The sequence below is a fragment of the Erinaceus europaeus genome, chromosome 2 (assembly GCF_950295315.1).
Source record: "Erinaceus europaeus chromosome 2, mEriEur2.1, whole genome shotgun sequence".
NCBI lineage: Eukaryota > Metazoa > Chordata > Mammalia > Eulipotyphla > Erinaceidae > Erinaceus > Erinaceus europaeus.
This window is the reverse complement of record NC_080163.1, coordinates 128,456,995-128,478,917: the sequence shown is the minus strand read 5'-3', so window position 1 is coordinate 128,478,917 and position 21,923 is coordinate 128,456,995. Positions and strand designations below refer to the sequence as shown.

General features: G+C 40.8%; 1 protein-coding gene across 6 annotated transcripts in view; it reads left to right on the top strand.

The window, feature by feature from the left end:
• Positions 1–21,923, top strand: part of WWOX (WW domain containing oxidoreductase) — a 1,192,279-nt gene that overhangs the window by 459,892 nt on the left and 710,464 nt on the right. Inside the window, exon 10 of one of the 6 annotated variants that reach the window (XM_060185129.1) lies at positions 4,634–4,813. The exons of the other annotated variants lie outside the window; for them this stretch is intronic. Coding sequence (XP_060041112.1) covers positions 4,634–4,654 — 21 coding nt within the window. The 3' untranslated portion in view covers positions 4,655–4,813. Of the gene's footprint in view, positions 1–4,633; positions 4,814–21,923 lie in introns of those variants that run through there. 6 annotated transcript variants of the gene reach the window in all.

Genomic DNA, 21,923 nt, shown 5'->3' with positions numbered 1-21,923 from the left:
AATATTGTTCCTCTCTGTTTATATTATTTCGTACTGAGTTAACACACTTGCCAAGAGTCCTCAGGAGCTTCTGGCTGGACAATGCCTTATTTAACTAGCTTGGTTTCTAGAATAAAGCCATGGTTCCCCAGGCCCTTTCCTCAATGCTCAGGTCACTCCTGACCTGGACAACACCAAAGCAAATCAAGAGAGTCCATTTCTGTCCCCAAGTCATCTTACTCTCTTTTCAGTCTCAGGGCAGAAATCTGGTCTAGGTAGCCAAAGAGCTGGTCCAGCAATGGATACCCAGGTCCTCCCTGCTTTCAGAGAAAAGGAATGCAATGTAGAGTACACAGCTCCCTGTGTTGCCTCTGAGGGGCAAACAATATCATCTCCTAAAATCAGGCTGCCTGCTAGCTCCAAAGTTGGGGAGTTACTGGGGAGGTCTGGTTAGTAAACCCCTGGTTCCCTGTCCTGGCCATGTCCGGGAGCTCTAGCCAGCACACGGAGCACGTAGGCTTGAGGCTGGAAGAAACCCCAAGCCTTTGGCCAGAAAAAGCCAACTGGTTCCAGCTGGCCAAGGCGCTTTGCTTTTAAAATTACCCAGATGAACTGATTTTTGTAGAGAGAGTGGGTGGAGAGGACTCCAAGGCCACAAAGGAAGATTGGGCCTTTCTCTGTGTAGTCATGAGCAGTGTGCTTTGGAGGGAGAAGCCAGGAGGGGGTGGTGTGGATTCCACAAACCACACTTTCTGGGCTGAGCTCCAGTGAAGAGAAAGGATTCAGATGAAAGGTGCCATATCCGGTCAGACCTCTCAGACCACTCCCCCCAATGCTTTTGGGCCTCCTGCTGGGCCTCAGCATGGTCTGGGCCAAACAGTTGCTTGGTCAAGCCTGGATTGCCTGGAAAGGAAGGGAGACATGATTCAAGTTTGAGGGGTAGTGAGAAGTTCCATGGAAGTGCAAAGGCATCAGAGATCACAGGCATCCTTCCAAACATAACTGCCCCCACCCCCTCCCCTGTGGATAGATGGACCATGTTCTCTTGGCCCCTTGCCTGTGTGTGCTCTTAGCAGAAACCGACATTCAATATCACTTTGGCCTCAGAAACCAATCTGGTCAGTGACTTAGCCACTTCCTAAAATGAAGAGTAGTGCTCATGACACACACCATTTTGTTCTAAACCCTGAAAGAGAGGGTTGGCAAAATAGCTCACTTGGATAGTGTGCTGCTTTGCCGTGTGTTCGACCCAGGTTGTAATCTGGCTACCACTGCACTAGAGGAAGATGTGCTGTGCTCTCTTTCATACTCTCTCTTCTTCTCTGTATCTAAAAAAAAAACACAAATAAAACCTCGAAAGGCAGTAAAGGGTTAAAGAGCATTCTTTTCTTGATCTCCTCCACCCCAAGGATTCCCAAAACTGTATCTTCCCACTCAGATGTTTGTGTTTCCCTAAAGAATACAAAGTCTCTTTCCAACATTGACGATGCTACTTTGGCAAGATGGTGGGGAGGAAGGCACCAACCAGTGTGTGGGCCACCCTTTAGAAACTCTGTTGATTAGTGCTTATCCAGTGTTTGCTTTAGGCTAAATTCCTCCAGACTTGGGACTCTTCTAATCTGTAGCATTGCTATTTTAAATACTGGAGAAACAAGATTTTTTTTTTCTGGCAAGGACTGTATGTATGTCAAAGAAAATGATAGACATTAATAATACCTTTTATATTCTGTCAAAAGCATAGGAGGGAAAAATCTGAACTAGGAAGAAATGGGGAAAGAGCTTGAATGATTTCTCTGTGTTGACTCTTTGAAAACAAAAAGAAAGAAAAGACACAATTAGGGATGGTTATACAAACAGTAGAACACACATGTTACTATGTACAAAGAACCCAGGTTTAAGCTCCCAGATACATCCTGCAGGGGGAATCTGATAGGAGTCATGAAGCAGTGCTTTAGGCATCTCTCCTTTTGTCTGTATTTCTTTCTTTGTCTCTCTCTCTCTTTTACTTGGTAGGTTAGAGAGACATTGAGAGGGATGGGGATATAAAGAGAGAAAAAGAAAGAAGGAGAGGAAGGAAGGAAGGAAGAAAGAAAGAAAGAAAGAATGACATCTGCACCAATACTCTATTACTTGTGAAGCTTCCCCCTGCGTGTGGAAACCGGGGTCCCAGCTCCTTGTGACTCCTGGTATCATGTGTACCTAACTAGTTGTGCCATTGCCTGGCCCCTCTCTCCTTTTATCTATCTATCTACCTATCTGTCTGTCTATCTATCTATCTACCTACCTATCTTAATTTCCTTTTCTCTCTCTCTCTGTCTCTCACCCTTTACTCAAAAAGAAAGAAAAAGAGAAGGAAAAGAAGGAAGGAAGTGAGGGAGGGAGAGAGGAAGGAAGGAAGGAAGGAATAAAAATGACTGCTGGGAATTGCCATGCAGGTACCAAACCTCAGTGATAACCCTGGTGACAAAAAAAAAAAAAAAAAGACAAGATTGACAGTAATAGATAAATACAATTTTTTCCTGGCCACATGCCCTAGATTAGGTTTCACATTGGAAATGTAAGTTGTGCCTAGGAAGCATTGATATTTATTTTAAGCAACTGACCCTCAGGGATAAAAATTAAAAGGGGAAAAGGAAATAAACAAACTCTGTTACTGACAAGTGATAGGATATTCTATTTTATATCTCACAGCTATTTTATAGCCCTGGTATTTCTAGGGAACACTTTGGAATACTTCAGGTCCAGTTGGTCCATAAAAAGCCACCTGCGTTTTTTTGTGTTTTGAAAGCACACCCTGTTGTATTAGGTATCTTATCCTTGAGGAAACAGCAGGCAGCACCAGTGTCACCCACATCCCATTCCCATCCTGACACTCTTTGAGAAATATCTTGAATCTGTCCCCAACCAAATCAGCATTGCACTTCTCGATGTATACACTCAATTGTTGGGGACCTATTTGAAGTCTGATACTGCAGTGGGGAAAACACTGCCTAGCTGCTCCTGTAGGCTGAGAGGGAATAGAGCTTTCTTAATAAGGGATGGAAGAGCTTCTCTGGAGGCTGACTGTTTAAACTAAAGAAAATGGCACAGCCTTGAAACTGCAGGATTCAGCAAGCCACTCTGCAGAGCTAAAGTTGTCTGGACATGAGGTTCTCTGTCTGTTCCCTAGGATTTACACCCACCCTGGTTTTCAATTCTCAATTCAACTTTTACTAGATGCAAGATTCTTTTTTTTTTTATTTTGATTTTTAAAAAGGAAACACTGACAAAATCCATAGGATAAGAGGGGTACAACTCCACACAGATCCCACCACCAAAAATCCGTATCCCATCCGTCCCCTGATAGCTTTCCTATTCTTTATCCCTCTGGGATTATGGACCCAGAGTCATTATGGGATGCAGAAAGTGGAAGGTTTGGCTTCTGTGATTGCTTCCCCGCTGAACATGGGAGTTCACAGGTTGATCCATACTCCCAGTCTGTCTCTGTCTTTCCCTAGTGGGGCAGGCCTCTGGGGAAGCAGGCCTCCAGGATACATTGGTGGGGTCCTCTGCCCAGGGAAGTCCGGGTTGTTGTCATCTTAGCATCTGGAACCTGGTGGCTGAAAAAAAGAGTTAACATATAAAGCCAAACAAATCATTGACTATTCATGAACCTAAAGGCTGGACTAGTGCAGATGAAAAGCTGGGGGGGGGGGCTCCTCCATTTTGTAGATAGTTAGTAGCAAGATTCTGAGTGTAAAAATGCTGCTAATCTTTTCTGTTCTTTTTTTTTTTTTTCTTCCCTGAGCCTTAAATCTGATGTGCAGGTGGATCCAAGTTTTTTTCTGGAGAGATGAAAAAGACCAGACGCAGAAAGACCCAGAAAGCTGGGTCAGGGAAGAGAGTAGCTCCCAAATATGGGAAAGGTGTACAAATATTGTTGATGGTAAACCCCATCGATTTGATGTGATCTGGGGCCCATATTCAGCTAGGGAGCCTATGTGACCTCTGCATCCCTGTTGATCTTAGCTCACATTCTGTGGTCATGAGTAGGAACATTCCAAGCTGCCCCAATATCAGGACCCATCTTCCTCATAATACGAGGAATAGAGTATGTTATCCAGCCTCCCTTCAGAGGATGGAACATTCTCTACCGTTGTTGATCCAGGTTGAGGGCAAGGTCCTATGGGGGCCTACAAAGGGATCTGTTGTGTTGTTCCTGATAGAGATGACTGGTAATATTGGGGAGAGGGACTTATTCAAGGTCTAGGCCCATCATGTCTGTTTGGGAATCTCAGGACTTCCCAGCTAGGGCCCCAGCTGATGGGGTGGCCTGATAATGACTAAAGAGTCATCGTTCAAGTATGCCAATCTCTTGCCCATATTCAGCTTTTGCAGTCCTTGCTTTGATAAGGTTAGCTTTGGAGTGAGTGAGGGAAGTATAATAGGAAATAGGTGAGGAGGGTATTTAAGTCTAAGTAGTCACTATTTCATTAGGAACTTAAAAAAAAAAACTACTATAGTCATGGGCCCCTTGGAATATAACTAAAATAGGCCTAATAGCTATTTACAAAAAAGAGACCCCCCCCCCCAACTCTTCATCTGCTCTATTCCAGCCTTTAGGTCCATGATTATCAATAATTTGTTTGGCTTTATATGTTAATTCTCTTTTCAGCCACTAGGTTCCAGATGCTAGCATGATGCCAACCAGACTTCCCTGGACAGACAACCCCACCAATGTGTCCTGGAGCCCCACTTCCCCGCCCCACTAAGGAAAGAGAGAGACAGGCTGGGAGTATGGATCAACCTGTCAACGCCCATGTTCAGCAGGGAAGTAATCACAGAAGCCAGACCTTCCACCTTCTGCACCCCATAGTGACCATGGGTCCATATTCCCAGAGGGATAAAGAATAAAAAAGCGATCAGGAGAGGGGATGGGATATGGAGTTCTGATGGTGGGAACTGTTTGGAGTTGTACCCCTCTTATCCTATGGTTTTATCAATGTTTTATTTTTATAAATTAAAAAAATAAACAAAATGTTGCTAATCTCTCCTAAGTAATTGAAAATTGGCCCAGGCCCTCTGTAGATAGTCACATAGTGGAAGAATCCTCCATCCTAGTGCAGAGTATGGATTTTCCCTCCACAGGGCCTGGACTCCCTGCCAGGTTCCACCAATCAGAAGGGGTACTTGCTATTCTCTTTCTCACCTTTGTCTTTGTCAGACCTACCAACTCTTTTCAGATACACACTTAGGTATCTGCTCTTGTTACAGCTCCATCGGTGATCTCTTGGTTGTGTTTAAGAATATTCTATCTTTGAGTGGATTTTACCAGCAGAATCACTCATTAAAGTGTGTGTTTATGTGTGTGTGTGTGTGTGTGTGTGTGTGTGTGTGTGTGTGTGTGTGTGAGAGAGAGAGAGAGAGAGAGAGAGAGAGATCATGCCTGTATTCCTTTGCACTGTTTATAGTGTGCAGAGAAGCCCTGCCCTCAGAGACCAGGAGCTTGGCAGTGAACTGGAGCTGGCACCAATTTTGTGACCCTGTTAAAGACACTGACAGTTGTTAAACACACTGTCAAAGCTTTAAATTAAATACATTTATGATTAAACTCTATTCCCCAAACAATTTTTTTTTGAGTATTTGAATCTCAAAAGTTGTTAGCTGTTTACTACCTCTGACTGTGATCTGGGCACCTGAGAACTCGTCTAGTATGACCCCAGAGGTATGCACTTACCATCCCAGCTCATGTTCAGGAATATCACCTTGATAGCTTGAAAAGCAGCCTAGGGGGGGAGCATTTATACCACATTTATAGGCACAACACTAAAAGCAACACTTGACGGATTGTTTTGTTTAGACTTATCTTGGTTTAAGAATGTGACAGTGCCAGTTAAATCTAAGAGTGTTATTATGTCTGTGGCCATTATATTATGAATGTTGCAAGAAATATTCCCCTATCTTGTTAAAAAAATCTATCATCCAATTCAGTTAAGAAGTTATTTAAGCTATTGAAGAATGGATGAAATTCCCAAATATGTCTCTCCTGTCTTACTTTCACCTCACTGATTAACTTAGTAGTAGCAACCAGGATTTATGTCAGGCCTTGTTCACCTACCACAGCTTGGCTGTGGAGACAAGGCAAGGGCAAAAATAAATGAATGTTTTGAGTGAGAATTGATTAGTTCTATAGAATGTAAAAATACTGTGTGTTTTACTTGTAAGTTAGACACTGACATCCTTGATAACAGTAAAAGTATTTTTAAAATTTTATTTATTTATTATTGGATAGAGACAGAGAGAAATTGAGAGGGAGAGAGGCAAAGAGACACCTGCAGCTCTACTTCACCATTCATGAAGCTTTCTCCCCTGCAGAGGGGACCATAAGCTTGAACCTGGGTCCTTGTGGCCCGTAATGTGTGCACTTAAGTAGGTGTGGCACTGCCTGACCCTCAAATGTATGCATGTATATTTATATACAGTCATTCATATTTTGGACTGTCAGGGGTTAAACTTTTACTAGAACATTGGATTCTCTTCAGACACTTTCTCACATGCAAGAATGTTTTAGAATTTGTGGAGATGGAATGCAGAAACTAGCCAGCTCCAGCACCTCACAAGAGCCACAGAGAAGGCTTTCATCACAGGCATTGTTTCCTTCCATTGTCATCATTGGAGAGAGCAAAATGTGCCAGCCTGGTGTGTCTATCAGCACAAGCACCCAGCCTAATGGGCTGTTGCAAGTGCCTGGTTAATTTGTCTGTAGTCTCTAGATATTAATATTCAGAGAGACAACATCTTTTGATTTCTTTTTTTAAATTTTTTTAGTATTTATTTATTTTCCCTTTTGTTGCCCTTGTTTTTCATTGTTGTAGTTATTATTGTTGTAGCTAGCAAATAGTAGGACTTTTCCTTTCTCTTGATATTTATGACCCTTCCAATGGCCCATGGACAAACCCTGAAGAGCAATACCACTCCTAGGCATTTATCCAAAGGACATGAAGACATTTGTTTGAAAGGATACATGAAACCCTCTGTTCACAGAAGCTTTATTAACAATAGCAAAAATAATCATCATAAATATCTATTAATTTGGGTAAAGAGATTCTGGCATATATTGTCAGTGAAATTCTGCTCTGCCACTAAAAAACTGGCAGTGTCTTTGGGGGACATAGTGGGTGGAACTGGAGATGATTATGCTAAATGAAAGAAGTGAAAGATAACTACTGAATGGTTTCATTCAGATGTGAAATGTGAATAACTATGGGAAAAGGACTTTCAGGAATAAGCATAATCAAACTGATTTTTAGATTCTGTGAAAACTATGGAAATTATTGGAGGGGTTGAGGAGGTAGTGGGTGGGAATAGGTAGAGGGTTTTCAAATGTTACCTTAAATCAAACCTTCTAGCACACATTACAGTGTCTTCTCTCCAGATACTTGCACCTTTCAAGGAGGTTTTGAACTCTTGAGAACTTTAATGATACACACCAGAAATATCCACCTAAGATAAAAGGGTACACGATGATCTCAGCTTTCTCATGGGAAAGACTTTGAGGTTCTTGCAGAACTCTGACCTTGAGGGCATTAGGGCATTTCCAGTTTGATGGGTTTTTTTTTTTTTTTTAATTCCTTGAGGCAGGGCTCTGTCTCCCTGTTGAGAAAGGAATGCCCGAGCCTATTGAACAGAGTGGTTTCAAGTGACTACAACATCTCCTACTCACATTTCTCCATATATTTCTTGTTATTCTGGTTGAGTACTGCATCCAGACAGAGGTTGCCAATAAAGTTTATCGTTGGAGTAAAGTGTCAATATCTGGAGGACCCCCTGCCTAGGGTGCTTGTAATTAAAATGCCACAGATCATCTGGGAGAGACATGGAAATCTGATGGCAAATTGATTTCAGGTTCATCTTGAAATTTGTCCTCAGCTGGACTCGATACTCTTGGCAGATATGGGCTGGCTTTTGTCAGGAGGGTCTGCTCAAAGGAGACAGAGAAATCTTGAACTGAATATTAAATGCAACATGCTATTTATGACAGGTACTCCGGTTAGTGCTAAAACATGCAGTTACTTCTCCTGGCACATTCTTCTCCATTTAATGTGTAGAGTAGGAAGGCATAGATCCACTTTATGTATGAAAAAGAGTCACATAAAACACAATGGGCACAGGAAATTAGAGTCTTAGAAACACCAGTCTTCAAACATACTGTATTCTATCTAATATCCTAAACTTAGAAGTGGTACTTTCATCTGATTTAAGAAAGCTAGAAAAACAATTGTGATCAACATAGTGTAATCAAGTATCAGGACCCTATAGTGCTTCATCAGTACAATGTATTACAGAAAAGAAACAATAAGCCTTATTAAGTGGAGACAAACCCAATATTTAACATTATAAATTGCTGTTCCTCATAAGCTTGCATTTATGCATCACATTATAGAAGCCATTATCCTTACATATGTTCATACAGAAAAGCACTCTAATGATAATGCAATTTTAAAACTGTATTTGTTTTTGGAATTTAATTTGAAAAAAGGTTGAGGGGAAAATCGTGTTGAGGGGTTGAAGCCTTTGTGTTTTAAAAACACGTCATTCAGTTGAGTTCTATGTGGTGAAGAAGACCCATTTTATAATCTGAAATTGTTACTTGGCAATTAACTACATTTACTTTAGAATCCCTTCAATGATTAGAAAGGGAGTTTTAAAGAGCAACCCTCCAGTGGCATATCTTCAGTTACTCATAAATACGAATTGAGTCCCTGTGAAGTGAAAAGAAAAACTGGATAAGGAACGACTTCTCGGTGGGGCCTTAGTGAGACCTGCATCCCCATTTGTCATGTCATATTCACACAAATGATAATATAATTAATATTTTAAAAAATGGCTCAACTCCCCATGCCACAGTCTGCACAACTGGCTTAAAAGTAACCCAAGGATATTGTTTCATTGTTTTGGAAAAGAAAAGAAAGCAGAAACAGTTCCCTCCTGAAGGTAGCTGTTAATTTGGAATCACTTGCTGGAAGTTTCTAGAGGCATGTCCTGTTCAGTCTTCCTCCTTGGCAGCCACAAGCATTAAGACCCATCAGCGAAAAGAGCACAGCATATGCTCTCAGGTCGTCAGAGTTGCCGCTTTGCACATTTAGGAGATATTTATGGATCTTTTATTAGGACAGCTTTTATGGCCCAAGATTAAAAGTTAAAGTTAAATAGTAAAAGTAATGAAGATGTGCCTTTGGAGGATCCAAGTGGTTTGTGTTTTCATTCCTTCCGTTTCTCATGGCCCATTGAATTTTGATGACAGCACTAAAAAAAAAAAAAAAAAAAGGAAAGAAAAGATGGATGTCTCAAATCATTTTTTTGGAGACAGGTTAGGAATTAAAAAGAATAATGATAAAATAATTGATACTCCAAAGATGCTAATTTATCTCTTCTACATAAGTAGGAGGATCTTTTTTTCCATTTCTGAATTAATTCATGGAAGCTTTAACATTCTCAAGAAACATTATGTTTAACAGCTGATAAAAGATTTGATTATTTGGTCATAGAAAATAAATGTTGAGATAGTGTTCCCACAGCTCTGGTGGGAATGTTTGTGAGGAGCCTTCAGCAGAAAGTGACTTCTTGAGACTCATCCAAGAAACTTGCAGATTCTCAAATATTTTATCATGAGGTTTTGTTGTTGTTGTTGTTTCCTGTTGGACACAGGGACCTTGGGTACTAATTCAAGATGAAACTTCACTTTAGAATGAATCAGTAGTCCAGTGGAGGATCACCATGAATTCTACTCCTATTTATAGAGGCACCAAGGAGCTGGGAAAAGGGATCTGTGTTCAAGACTGTTCCAGAAATCCAGTCCTGTCCAGTGTCTTTATATGCTAATGTCTCATATCTCTTTTAGAAGGGGCAAGAGTAATTATATTTTCCAAACTTAGTATGACCACTTTTAACCCAGCTACTATTTTGTATGTTTTATGACATAATATTACAGTCACACATTGCTTAATTGCAGAAGTAGATTTGTAGACAAATATCATTAGACAATATTGTCACTGTGTAAACATCATAGAGTAACATAGATTTCAGGACCCACTACACACTAGGCTATATGGTCTGTACTGTTTGGGCCATTGGTGTGTATGCAGCCTGCTATTGGCCTAAATGTCTAAGCGACACATGATTATATGTCAGCCCCAGGGGATATACAGATGGTGTGTACTCCAAACTTCTGTTATCACTTAGGTCCTGCTTACTCCTTTTCCCTATCCCTTATTATTATTAATAATAATAATTATTATTATTATTTTGACACCTGCAGACCTCCTTCACCACCTGTGAAGCGACTCCCCTGCAGGTGGGGAGCTGGGTGCTGGAACCGGGATCCTTACGCTGGTCCTTGCACTTTGCCCCATGTGCGCTTAACCGCTGCACTACTGCCCGACTACCATACCCCTTATTATTTTGTGGCACCAGCCTTTGGAAATCATAACAAAAAAAACACCTCTTTACATAGGACTTGTTAAAATACTTTATTATCTTTCTTTATTTATTGGATATATACATCCAGAAATTGAGAGAGAAGGGTGTGATAGAGACAGAGAGAAACAGAGAGATACCTATAACAGCTTCAGCATTCATGAAGCTTTCTCCCTGCAGGTGGGGACTGGGGGCTCAAACCTGGGTCCTTGAGCATTGTTACATATGCGCTTAGCCAGGCATGCCACCACCCAGCCCCCATTCACAGAACTTTGTTATAAGTCCAGATTCTTTTTTTAAAAAAAATCTTTACTGGATAGAGATAGCCAGAAATTGAGAGAATACGGGGGAGAGATAGAGAGGGAGAGAGACAAACACCTGTAGCCCTGCTTCACCACTCACAAAGCTTTCCCCCTGCAGGTGGGGGCCAGGGGCCTTGAACCCAGGTCCTTGTGCATTGTGACATGTACACTCAACCAGGTGAGCCACCACCTGGCCCCAAGTCCATATTATCACAACATCACAAAGATTGATTATATGGCACTTTCTCCCTCCATTTTTAATTTTTAAAAATATTTAATTAATTAATAATTAATTTATTATTGGATAGAGACAGAGAGAAATTGAGAGGGGAGGGGGTAGAGAGAAAGAGAGACAGAGAGACACCTGCAGAACTGCTTCACCCCTTGTGAAACTTTTCCCCTGCAGGTGAGGGCTGGGTGTTTGAACCTAGGACCTTGAGCACTGTAATGTGTGCACTTAACTAGGTGTGCCACCAACTGGCCCCCATTTTTAAATTTTTATTTTCATTTTTATTGCCACCAGGGTTATCACTGGAACTCAGCGCCCGCACTCCAAATCCTGGCATCCCACTTTTTCTTTCTATTTTTATTTAATAGAACAGAGATAATTGAGAGATAGAGAGAAAGATATACATCTGCAGACCTGCTTCACTGCTCATGAACGATCCTACCTGCAGGTGGAGAGCAGGGTCTCAAACCCGGGTCTTTGTGTATGGTAACGTGTGTTCTTTCAACCGGACACACCACCACCTGACCCTCTATTTTAAGATTTTTGTTAATGGAATGACTCAAACCCATCCAACAAATAATATTATTAAAGTAAACATAAAGACCTTTCTCACTCCAGGAAAGTGACTCAGTGTCAGAGCTCAAGACTTATGGACATGAAGTCCCAAACTCAATTCAGGGACCACCTAGCTGGAGTGGTGTTCTTGTTCTCTCTGTCTTCTTTCTTTCTTTCTTTCTTTCTTTCTTTCTTTCTTTCTTTCTTTCTTTCTTTCTTTCTTTTCCCTTTTGTTGCCCTTGTTTTTATTGTTGTTGTAGTTATTGTTGTTATTGATGTCATCATTGTTAGAACAGAGAGAAATGGAGAGAGGAGGGGAACACAGAGGAAGAGAGAAAGATGGACACCTGCAGACCTGCTTCACCGCATGTGAAGTGACTCCCCTGCAGGTGGGGAGCCGGGGGCTCGAACCAGGATCCTTACGCTGGTTCTTGCGCTTTGTGCCATGTGCACTTAACCCGCTGCGCTACCGCCCGACTCCCTCTCTGTCTTCTAAAAGCAACGAGTAAGAGCCAAGGAGATAGCTCAGCTTGGTATAGACCACAGGTCTTTCATGCATGAGCTCCCAAACCCACTCCCTGAGACTACATATTTTGGAGTGATGCTATAATTCGGTATGTATCTTCCTTATTAAATAAATAAGGGCCAGGGAGAAGACTCAGTCTAGAGCCCCAGGTTTGATCATGGACACCATCATATCCCAGAGCTGAGTGGTGATCTGATCTCTTTCTCTCATAAAGATATGTAAACAGATCCATAAATGAATAAATATACACATAACTAAATATTTTTTAAAAAATATCTTTATTTACAGAGTTCTCAAATATCAGGCAGGAAGTCAGGCTGACCTTCAAAAATAACAGGATAGTCTGTATTATATCCTGAGAGCAGCCGACTCCACTACCCTCACTGCAGCACTTGCTTGAACCTCCTCCTTTGGAAAGTCGATAGTGCTGTATAATTAGCACATTAATATGTGCAGCAGCTGCAGTTGAGTGTATGTGTGCAACTGCTTAGAAACTCCTTGTGAGTTCACTATCAGTCCCATGATATGTTTCTCCTCAGATCATTATCACTGTTTTCTGGTGTGTGTGTGTGTGTGTGTGTGTGTGTGTGTGTGTGTGTCCACCCTCATGTGCTGCAATAAAGAGCAATGCAGGAGGCTGGGTGGTGGCACACCTGGTTGAGCGCACATGTTACAGTGCTCAAGGGCCTGGGTTCAAGCCCCCAGTTCCTACCTGCAGGGGGAAAGCTTCACAAGGGGTGAAGCAGTGCTGCAGGTGTCTCTCTGTCTCTCTCCCTCTCTCTCACTCCCGTCCTCAATTTCTGGCTGTCTGTATTCAATAAATAAATAAATATGATTAAAAAAGAGCAGTGCTGTACACTAAAAGTTGGCAAAGTTTAAAGCAACCTGATCTATTTCTGGGTACCCCTATAAGTTTAGAGAAAGTATCAGGGTTGTGAGTGCTGGATAATAACCCCTCCTCTGGCTCTCAGGTGTCCTGGGTTGGTGCTACTCCCCACACCAAGCCAGAGATTGTATGGTGCATTTAAAAAATGCATTTAATGTTGATAAAAAGCCAGTAATATATTATTAAGTGGAATGAGCAGTTTAAAAAGCAACATGTACAGGGTGGTTTTCATGTTGTATAAAAATGCAGGCATAGAAGATGGATTTGCATAAATAATATTACTATGGCTTAGCTGTCTGTCTCTGCCTCCCTTTTCTCAACAAGTATTGATGAGATATCGATTTTGTGCCACTCACTGTGCTAGTGCTGGGAACAGAGCACATAACAAGATGGCCTAGCCTGTGTTTGGGGACTAGTAGGCAATTTTTGTCATTAAAAAAAAAAAGCTTTCCTTTAGTGCACCATTTTCTGAAATGAATTGTGTTTTCTTTTTCTTTTTCTTTCCTTCTTTTTTTTCCCCAAAAGGAAAAAAAATTGTGTGGGAGTTGAAGATATGATAATTCCACAATAAACATAAAGCTAGGGAGCATAATAAAGGCTCAGCTAACATTTGTGGAATTATAGGAAGTCGTATTTACCTTTGAAAGTAACATGAAGTTAAAACACCAATTCTTGCTATTTATTTGCCTTTAATGATTCTTTGGGCCTGTGATGCTCATGTTCTTGGAAGTGCTCCCAGGAAGGATGGGTCACTGGAACATTATGCAGGGGCCTCCTGAGAGACTGCTCGTGAGATACTGCATAAACTTGCATCTCTAACTTGAATAGCCTGGCAGTATCAGAGAGATGGGGGCTCCCAGCAGCTTGATGTCCTCATGCTCTCCCTATTTCCCACCATGGAGTCTCTCCACTGCACCTGCCTTCACACCTGCCTAGCTCTAAGCTGCCTGCTCAGCACTTGAGCAGCACATCCTTCTGTAAAGGTGGCTTTGCAGAGGGTCTTCTTTCAAATTAGTCAGCACTTTTCTGCCTGTGAAAAAGAATAGACTAAAACTCTGCAGTTTGACAATGGACCATCATTACCTAGCAGGATTTATTTGCTTTGTTAGATGTTGCTCTCCTCTCCATCTCTTACTAAATATATCATACAAATTAAGTGGTATCTGGTACTCATCATGATCAGTGAAAACATGCAAAAGAATTGCTAGAAGTTCTTTGATATGTGCCCCCCTCCTGCATTCCCAAGTAACACCTGCTGCACAGGGAACACAAATAACAACCTACAAAGAGTGCTTCATAGGTCTCCCAGCTCCTCCAGCCATAAAAAAATATGCATGGCAACTATAGGGTCTTCTATTTATTTTACAGAACTTGTGCCTTACTCTTGCATTCACTGTGGCTGCTCAGCACTGCTTTTCTTTCTGACCAATACATTATAGACATATCTCCAAGTCAATATATAAAAAATGCACCAATTACATCTGGTAGCCATGTAATCTGGTAATCCAACCAATGTGTTGTCAATGACTTACTGCAATTGAACTTTCATCCATTTAAAATTATCATGTCCATAGAGAATGTTCCATCCTCTGAAGAAGGGATGGACAACATACTCTATGCTACACCTGAGGAAGATGGGTCCTGATATTGGGGCTGCTTGGGAATGTTCCTACTCATGACCACAGAATGTGAGCTCAGATCCAGGGATACAGAGGTCACATAGGCTCCTAAGCTGAATATGTGCCCCAGACCATATCAAATCAATGGGGTTTACAGTCAATAATATTTATACCCCTATCCCATATTAGGGATCTACTCTCTTCCCTGATCCAGCTTTCTGTTCCTTTTCCAGCCATGACATCATCTCTCCAAACAATATCAGATTTCAGGCTCAGGGAAAAAAAAAAAAAAGAAAAAGGCCCTTTGGAATATAACTAAAGTATGCCTACTAGCTATCTACAAAATAGAGGCCCCCCAACTCTTCATCTGCACTATTCCAGCCTTTAGGTTTATGATTGTTCAACAATTTGTTTGGCTTTGTATGTTAACTCTCTTTTCAGCCACCATGTTCCAGATGCCAGCATGATGCCAGCCAGACTTCCCTGGACGGATAACCCCACCAGTGTGTCCTGGAGCTCAGCTTCCCCAGAGACACACCCTACTAGGGAAAGAGAGAGACAGGCTGGGAGTATGGATTGACCTGTCAATGCCCATGTTCAGTGGGGAAGCAATTACAGAAGCCAGACCTTCCACCTTCTGAATCCCACAAGGACTTTGGGTCCATACTCCCAGAGGGTTTAAGAATAGGAAAGCTATCAAGGGAGGGGATGGGATACAGAGATCTGGTGGTGGGAATTGTGTGGAGTTGTACCCCTCTATCCTATGGTTTTGTCAATGTTTCCTTTTTATAAATAAAAAAAAGAAAAAGAAATTGGAAACTAAAAAAAACAAATAAAATATAAAATTATTATGTTCAGAGTTTCCTGGAGACTTGAAAACATTTTGGAAAAATTCCATCCTCTCTATAAACATGCAAATTCAAATGCTGTCCAGAATATTAGAATATTTGCAACATTCTGCACACTTGACCTGCTTATACACTCTTGTTCCCCCAACACTGTGCTCCGTTTTTCACATGTGCCTTCTTGGATTTCTCTGAGCCATTCCAAATGGCCTGCAGAATAGATTTTTTTGCACAGGCAAAAGTCCAGCTGAAAGAATACTTATTTAGCATAATTTAAACATGAGGGTTTTCTAATGCTACTTCTATTTAAATAATTCAAAAATCTGTTGCAAGGTGTCTGGATACTATGGGAAGAGAACTGTTAATGGATACATCATTGAGACTGAAGACAAACTGTGCTGTTCCTTCTGCACTTGAGAAGTGAAAGAAAAAGATCAAGATTAGCATTGTCATTACTGGTGTAATGTTGTCAGTTATTAGTTTGCTCTTTTTCTGTGGCATGGGTCCAAGTCCTGAGAAATGTGAATGTAAAGTGGTTTTACTTTGATCTGCATTGCTACTTCTGCTTTATATATATATTTTAAAGTTTTATGGGGGGAAAATCCTCTATGTGTTTCCTATTTATGAAATCAGGAGAACTATCCTTCAAATATGGAAGCAGGTTACTCAGAATATTAAAATATTTAACTGTACTCACAGCAGCGTGAATGATTCTTCTGAAATTGACTTATCAGGGAGCTTCTCATTTATTATTAAATTACCTTTTCCTCAAACAAAATATTTATCACGGATACCTTGATTTCATTTCTTAGAATCTCTCCTCTCTCTTTCTGTCTCTCACACAGTCTTTTATTCTCAGTTTCTTACTGTGTTTTAACATTTTACACACCCATAGAAAAGTAATAAATGAGCAGTAGAAAAATCACCAGAATTGAAATTATTTCTGGCTCTGTTTAAATATGAATGCCTTGTTCAACTCTTAGCATATGTATTTATGGCTGTATGATATCATTATGGCATCGTAATGAATATCTGCTGAATTATGTGGGATTCAACAGGGGATACAAATGGATTTGAATTCTGTTACTGTCATGCTGTGGTCCGTAGAGGATGGAAACTGAAATATCCCCCTGCATTAGCACATCTATCAAGCCTCCTCAGCTCCATGTCATTCTTGCCTGTGGATCCTGGGAATGACTGAGAGAATATGACTGGATAAGGCAATGCATTGAGTATATGACTGAGCAGTTATTAAAAAATAAACACAAATCTTGGTATGGATCTACTCAACTTGGCTCTTGGGTTTGCTCTAATGTGGACTAAGGACAGTGTGTCACAACCTTTTTTTCCATCCTTATTCTGAGGGCTTAAGTTTTATTGAGGTGATTTTGATTTATAAAAAGAAAACAAAAAACTGTGTTTTAGCAGTATAATTCCATCCCACTTCAAAACGTATTGCCACACCATACTCACTACCAAGGTGCTGATGCCCCTCCAATAACATCCACTGGATGCCTCTCACACACTCTTTCAACCTTATACCTTCACACAAGGTAAAGTATATTAAAACTATTTTTCTACATGTCTTCTATGTATTGATAGGTAAACAGTAGGCACATATTAGCTCAACAGATGATAGATAGATGGATGAATAGATAGATATCCTACGTGATTTTATATACAGATACAGATGTGGATTTTTTGGATACTACTTCTTGTAATGGTATTGCCTGGTAAAATATAAAAGAAATTTATATGCACTGATTCTTCTATGTTTTTTCTTCATATTTCATATCCAAGCACATGGTCCATGTTGTGGTTTTACCATGATTTATATGGTAATTCCTCATATTGAACATGCTGAAGGTTTCCATTTAGTTTTCAAAAGGTTTCTTTCTCCCCACACTCCAACCCAGCCACAAATAGTGATGCAATAAGCATCCTTTGTTCATATGTCCAGACGAATGCCTTTATTCCTATGGGATAGATTCCCAGGTGTGGGATTGCTGGGCCAGACTCTACAGATTTAAAAATTGGATTTTTATCAGCCTAATGGATTGTGCTGAGGAGAGCCAAAATCTTGATAGAAACACTCAACTTAGAGTGAATTTTTCAGATGTAAAAGTGGATGGTAATTAAGAGTATACACATTAAAAAAGAATAATTTGACCAGCATTTCACGGTAGTAATTTATTATAATGTCTGGAAGACATTGATTCCAGTATTTGAGGATCGAGAAGCAGGTGGAGGGGGTCGGGCAGTAGTGCATCGGGTTAAGTGCACATGGCGCAAAGCGCAAGGAGCAGCGTGGGGATCCCAGTACGAGCCCCTGGCTCCCCACCTGTGGGGGAGTCGCTTCACAGGCTGTGAAGCAGGTCTGCAGGTGTCTGTCTTTCTCTCCCCCTCTCTGTCTTCCCCTCCTCTCTCCATTTCTCTCTGCCCTGTCCAACAAACAGCAACAGCAAACAATAATAAACACAACAAGGCTACAACAACAAGGGTAACAAAAGGGGAGGAATGGCCTCTAGGAGCAATGGATTCATGGTGTAGGCACTGAACTCCAGCAATAACCCTGGAGGCAAAAAAAAAAAAAGAAGCACTTGGAAATGCCAAGAATTTTGCACACTAATTTTGTACACAAGTGTTTGGATGCATCTAGCCAACTTTTGCTAGTATTTTTATACAACACACATAACTAATGTGTCCTTGTAAATGACAAACACAAAGGAGCAATGGCTTCCAGGATGTCCAGTGGAAAAAGATGCTGAGGCTAAATACAGATGGGGCGAGGGACACTCATTGCTTGATAGGTAATTTTTATTTTATTTTATTTTTTTATTTAAGAAAGGATTAATTAACAAAACCATAGGGTAGGAGGGGTACAACTCCACACAATTCCCACCACCCAATCTCCATATCCCACCCCTTCCCCTGATAGCTTTCCCATTCTCTATCTCTCTGGGAGCATGGACCCAGGGTCATTGAGGGTTGCAGAAGGTAGAAGGTCTGGCTTCTGTAATTGCTTCCCCGCTGAACATGGGCGTTGACTGGTCAGTCCATACTCCCAGTCTGCCTCTCTCTTTCCCTAGTAGGGTGTGTCTCTGGGGAAGCTGAGCTCCAGGACACATTGGTGGGGTCTTCAATCCAGGGAAGCCTGGCCAGCATCCTGATGGCATCTGGAACCTGGTGACTGAAAAGAGAGTTAACATACGAAGCCAAACAAATTGTTGAGCAATCATGGACCCAAAGCTTGGAATAGTGGAGAGGAAGTGTTAGGGAGGTACTCACTGCAAACTCTAGTGTACTTCTGCTTTCAGGTATATATTTTGCAGTAGTTTATGGATACCTGTGAACATAAGCTCTCTCTCACAGAAACTGGTGTATATTTAGGTTATGGGACTTTGTTAGAAAGTGAACCACCTGAGATGAAATTAGAGTGTACTATGAAAGGAAAGGTCTCACCCGAGTAATGAAGCTGAAGGGTTGTCATTCCACATGTGAAGTCTCTGGACACAGTCTGAGGTGAAGCATGTTGAGGTGGCAATCGTTGCGTTGGTTAGGTTGTGATCGGCGGATGCAATATTATTTGGTATGGATTGGGAGAGGCATACGGGAAAGTGGGCCCTATCCAAGGGTTCCAGGACTGGGGGAAGTAGGGGCTCTATAGTGGAGATGTGAGGTTCCTGCTGTCTTAGGGTTCAAAAGTCCTGAATTCAGTCCCTAATTCTTCATCTGCCAATGATGTTGTGATTCTTTCTCATTAAGAAATAGATAAATCATTTGTTTTGATTTTGATTTGATTTGATTTTTTTGCCTCCAGGGTCATCATTGAGATTCCATGCCTACACTATGAATCCACTGCTCCTGGTGGCCATCTTTTTAAAATTTTTTTTTCCACTGTTGTTGTTGCTGTTGGATAGGACAAAGAGAAATTGAGAGAGGAGGGAAATAAAGAGTGGGAGAAAGAAAGATAGACACCTGCAGAGCTGCTTCACTGCTTCTGAAGTGACACCCCTGCAGGTGAGAAGACGGCGGGCTGGAACTGGGATCCTTGCTCAGGTCCTTGCAGTTCACACTATGTGGACTTAACCCGCTGCACTGCACTGCCACCCAGGCCTTGATAAATCAGTTTTTTAAGAGGAAAGAATATATGGATGCAGCATCACAAATCCATGTTATTGCTCCATACCCCAGAGACAGATAAATAGATAAAGGCTTGTGACAAAGGTAGTCTTCTTATACTAGGTCTTGAAAAGCCCAGTGTTAGTAATTGGATAGGGGGAGAAGTTCTTGGTGGGATGTTAATAGATGAGCTCTTTGCCTTTTGCAGTAATGTTAACAGGTAAAGTATCCAAAAGAGCTGAAAATAAAAAATGGTGCTGAGAGAGTCTTTGGAGAGAGCCCAGGGTAAAGGAAAATGCTTCCAGCTCTTCCAGAAACACATTTCCTTATCCAAAGGAAAAGTGAGTTGATTCTGTTTAACTGCATAAGAATAAAAATGATGTCCTCCATTTAATAATTTCGACAGCTTCTCCTGTAACTTAATTCTCAATTCCACTGAATTTTGGAGCATCCCTAAGAGGCATCTTATGCAACTTCCCCACTTCTATTTTATTTTGCCACTAGGATTATCACTGGGACTCATGATTTCTTTGCACCTGTCAGATTTCTTTTTATTTCTCTCTCTTTTTAGATAAGGGTGAGAGACATAGTGTTAGAGAAGGAGAGGAACAGAGAAGTAGAGACACATGCAACACTGCTCCATTGCTCCTGTAGCCTCCTGCCCCCTCCTCTGCAGGTAGGGACCAGGGACTTGAATTGTCTTCCTGCATGAGAACATGTTTGCTTTACTTGATGAGACACTATCTGACCTCAACAACTACTCTGCTTTTAGAAATTACTTACAGAGAGAACTATTGCACTTTCTAATGGAAAGTATGGGGACAGAGAACTCGGGTGGTGGGAACAGTGCTGAATTATGTTGTTACATAATTTTTAAATCAATATTAAGTCAGTAATTAAAATAAAATAAAAAAGAAAGAAAGAAATTACTTCAAAGAGGTTGTGAACAGTAGTAAGAATTCCATGAAAGTGTCAGAATTAGGGTCATTTGGGAGAGACAGAGAAATTTAAAAGGCTGACTCAAGTTTATATTATGATGCTATTATCTAGCAGCTGAGTAAAATTAGGGGATCATCTGCTGGATATGCTTTCTTCTTTGAAAAATGGGCAGAATTCTTGTATCCCAGCATTGTAGGTTAATGGAATTAGTGTATTAATGTGGTAAAGTAAGTGAATTTTGATTAAGTATTAATTACAGCAGTGGGATTCATCATACTTATTTCCAAATCAGTTTGTTGGTGATCATGATGCCCCATCTTTACAAATGTCCTTGTATTTCACTAGTATCGAGCAGAATACTTCTCAAAATATTAGGTAGTATCTAGTTGATGTTTTAAGGCAAAAAAAAAACCTCACAAAAAACATAGATTTTAAGTTATAATAAACTTGTAAGACAGTGCAGTGCTATTTCCTTTAGCCCCCCCCCCCCCCCCCCACTCCTCCAGACCTTTGGAAACTAGTGTGTATATTGTATGGTTTGTAGAGCATGGAGGATATTGTGTTTTCATGATGTGTGTAAAGTTTTGGTTCTGCAAATGGGAAAGCGAACATTTGAAATGCATGGCATATTTTACAAGTTTTTGGGAAACCAAGGTGGAGGGAAGTGAAGTGATTTGCCAGTGAGTGGTAGGATAGGCTACAAACCAGTGCTGTCTCCTCCAAAGCTAATGTTCATGCCACAAAGAACTAGATGTTGGAGGAGAAGGGGAGGAATAGAAGTTTGTGTGTTTGCTTTTTGGTTTTGTCTTTAACTGAGAAATTACTTTGAGATCTATTTATCTTTGCCATACTCTTACAAAGGCATAAAGCAGATTCCTTACACATCGATATAGCTGAAAATTGAAAGTTGATTTAAAAAAAAAATCTGGTAAAATTAAGATGAAAGTTTGACTACTTTCAGTTTTGGTTTATAGTAAAGAAAAAGATAACAAAAATACCTTATTTTTAGTGGGGAGGGTTGTTTCTTAGATCTATCTTATTTTATTATTTTATTGTATGTCACTTCACTGTTAGTGTTGAATACCAATAACTCACTCACCTCCTGGGCTCAGCTTGCAGTCTTCCCTCTATCTCCTATGTCACTCCCCTTGCCTTCTTCAGAAGCTATTATATGACCTCCAGATCTCTCTTTGACTCCCTGTATTACCATTAGAAGACATCTACACTGGGAAATCACTCAGTTCCTGTTTTTGATTAATATTTTATCAGCCACAAGAGGAAATGGCATTCTATAGCAACACTAATAAGTAATTGAGCAGATGAGATGCTCCTGCTAGCTTTGGTAAAAAGTAAGGGCAAGGTTACAAGCAAAACACTCCAGATAATAAAGTCAGGTGTCTGAACTGAAAATCTGGGAGGGTTAAAACTTACCATTGGTGTGAGCAGAAATCAAGCAAGAAATCCTT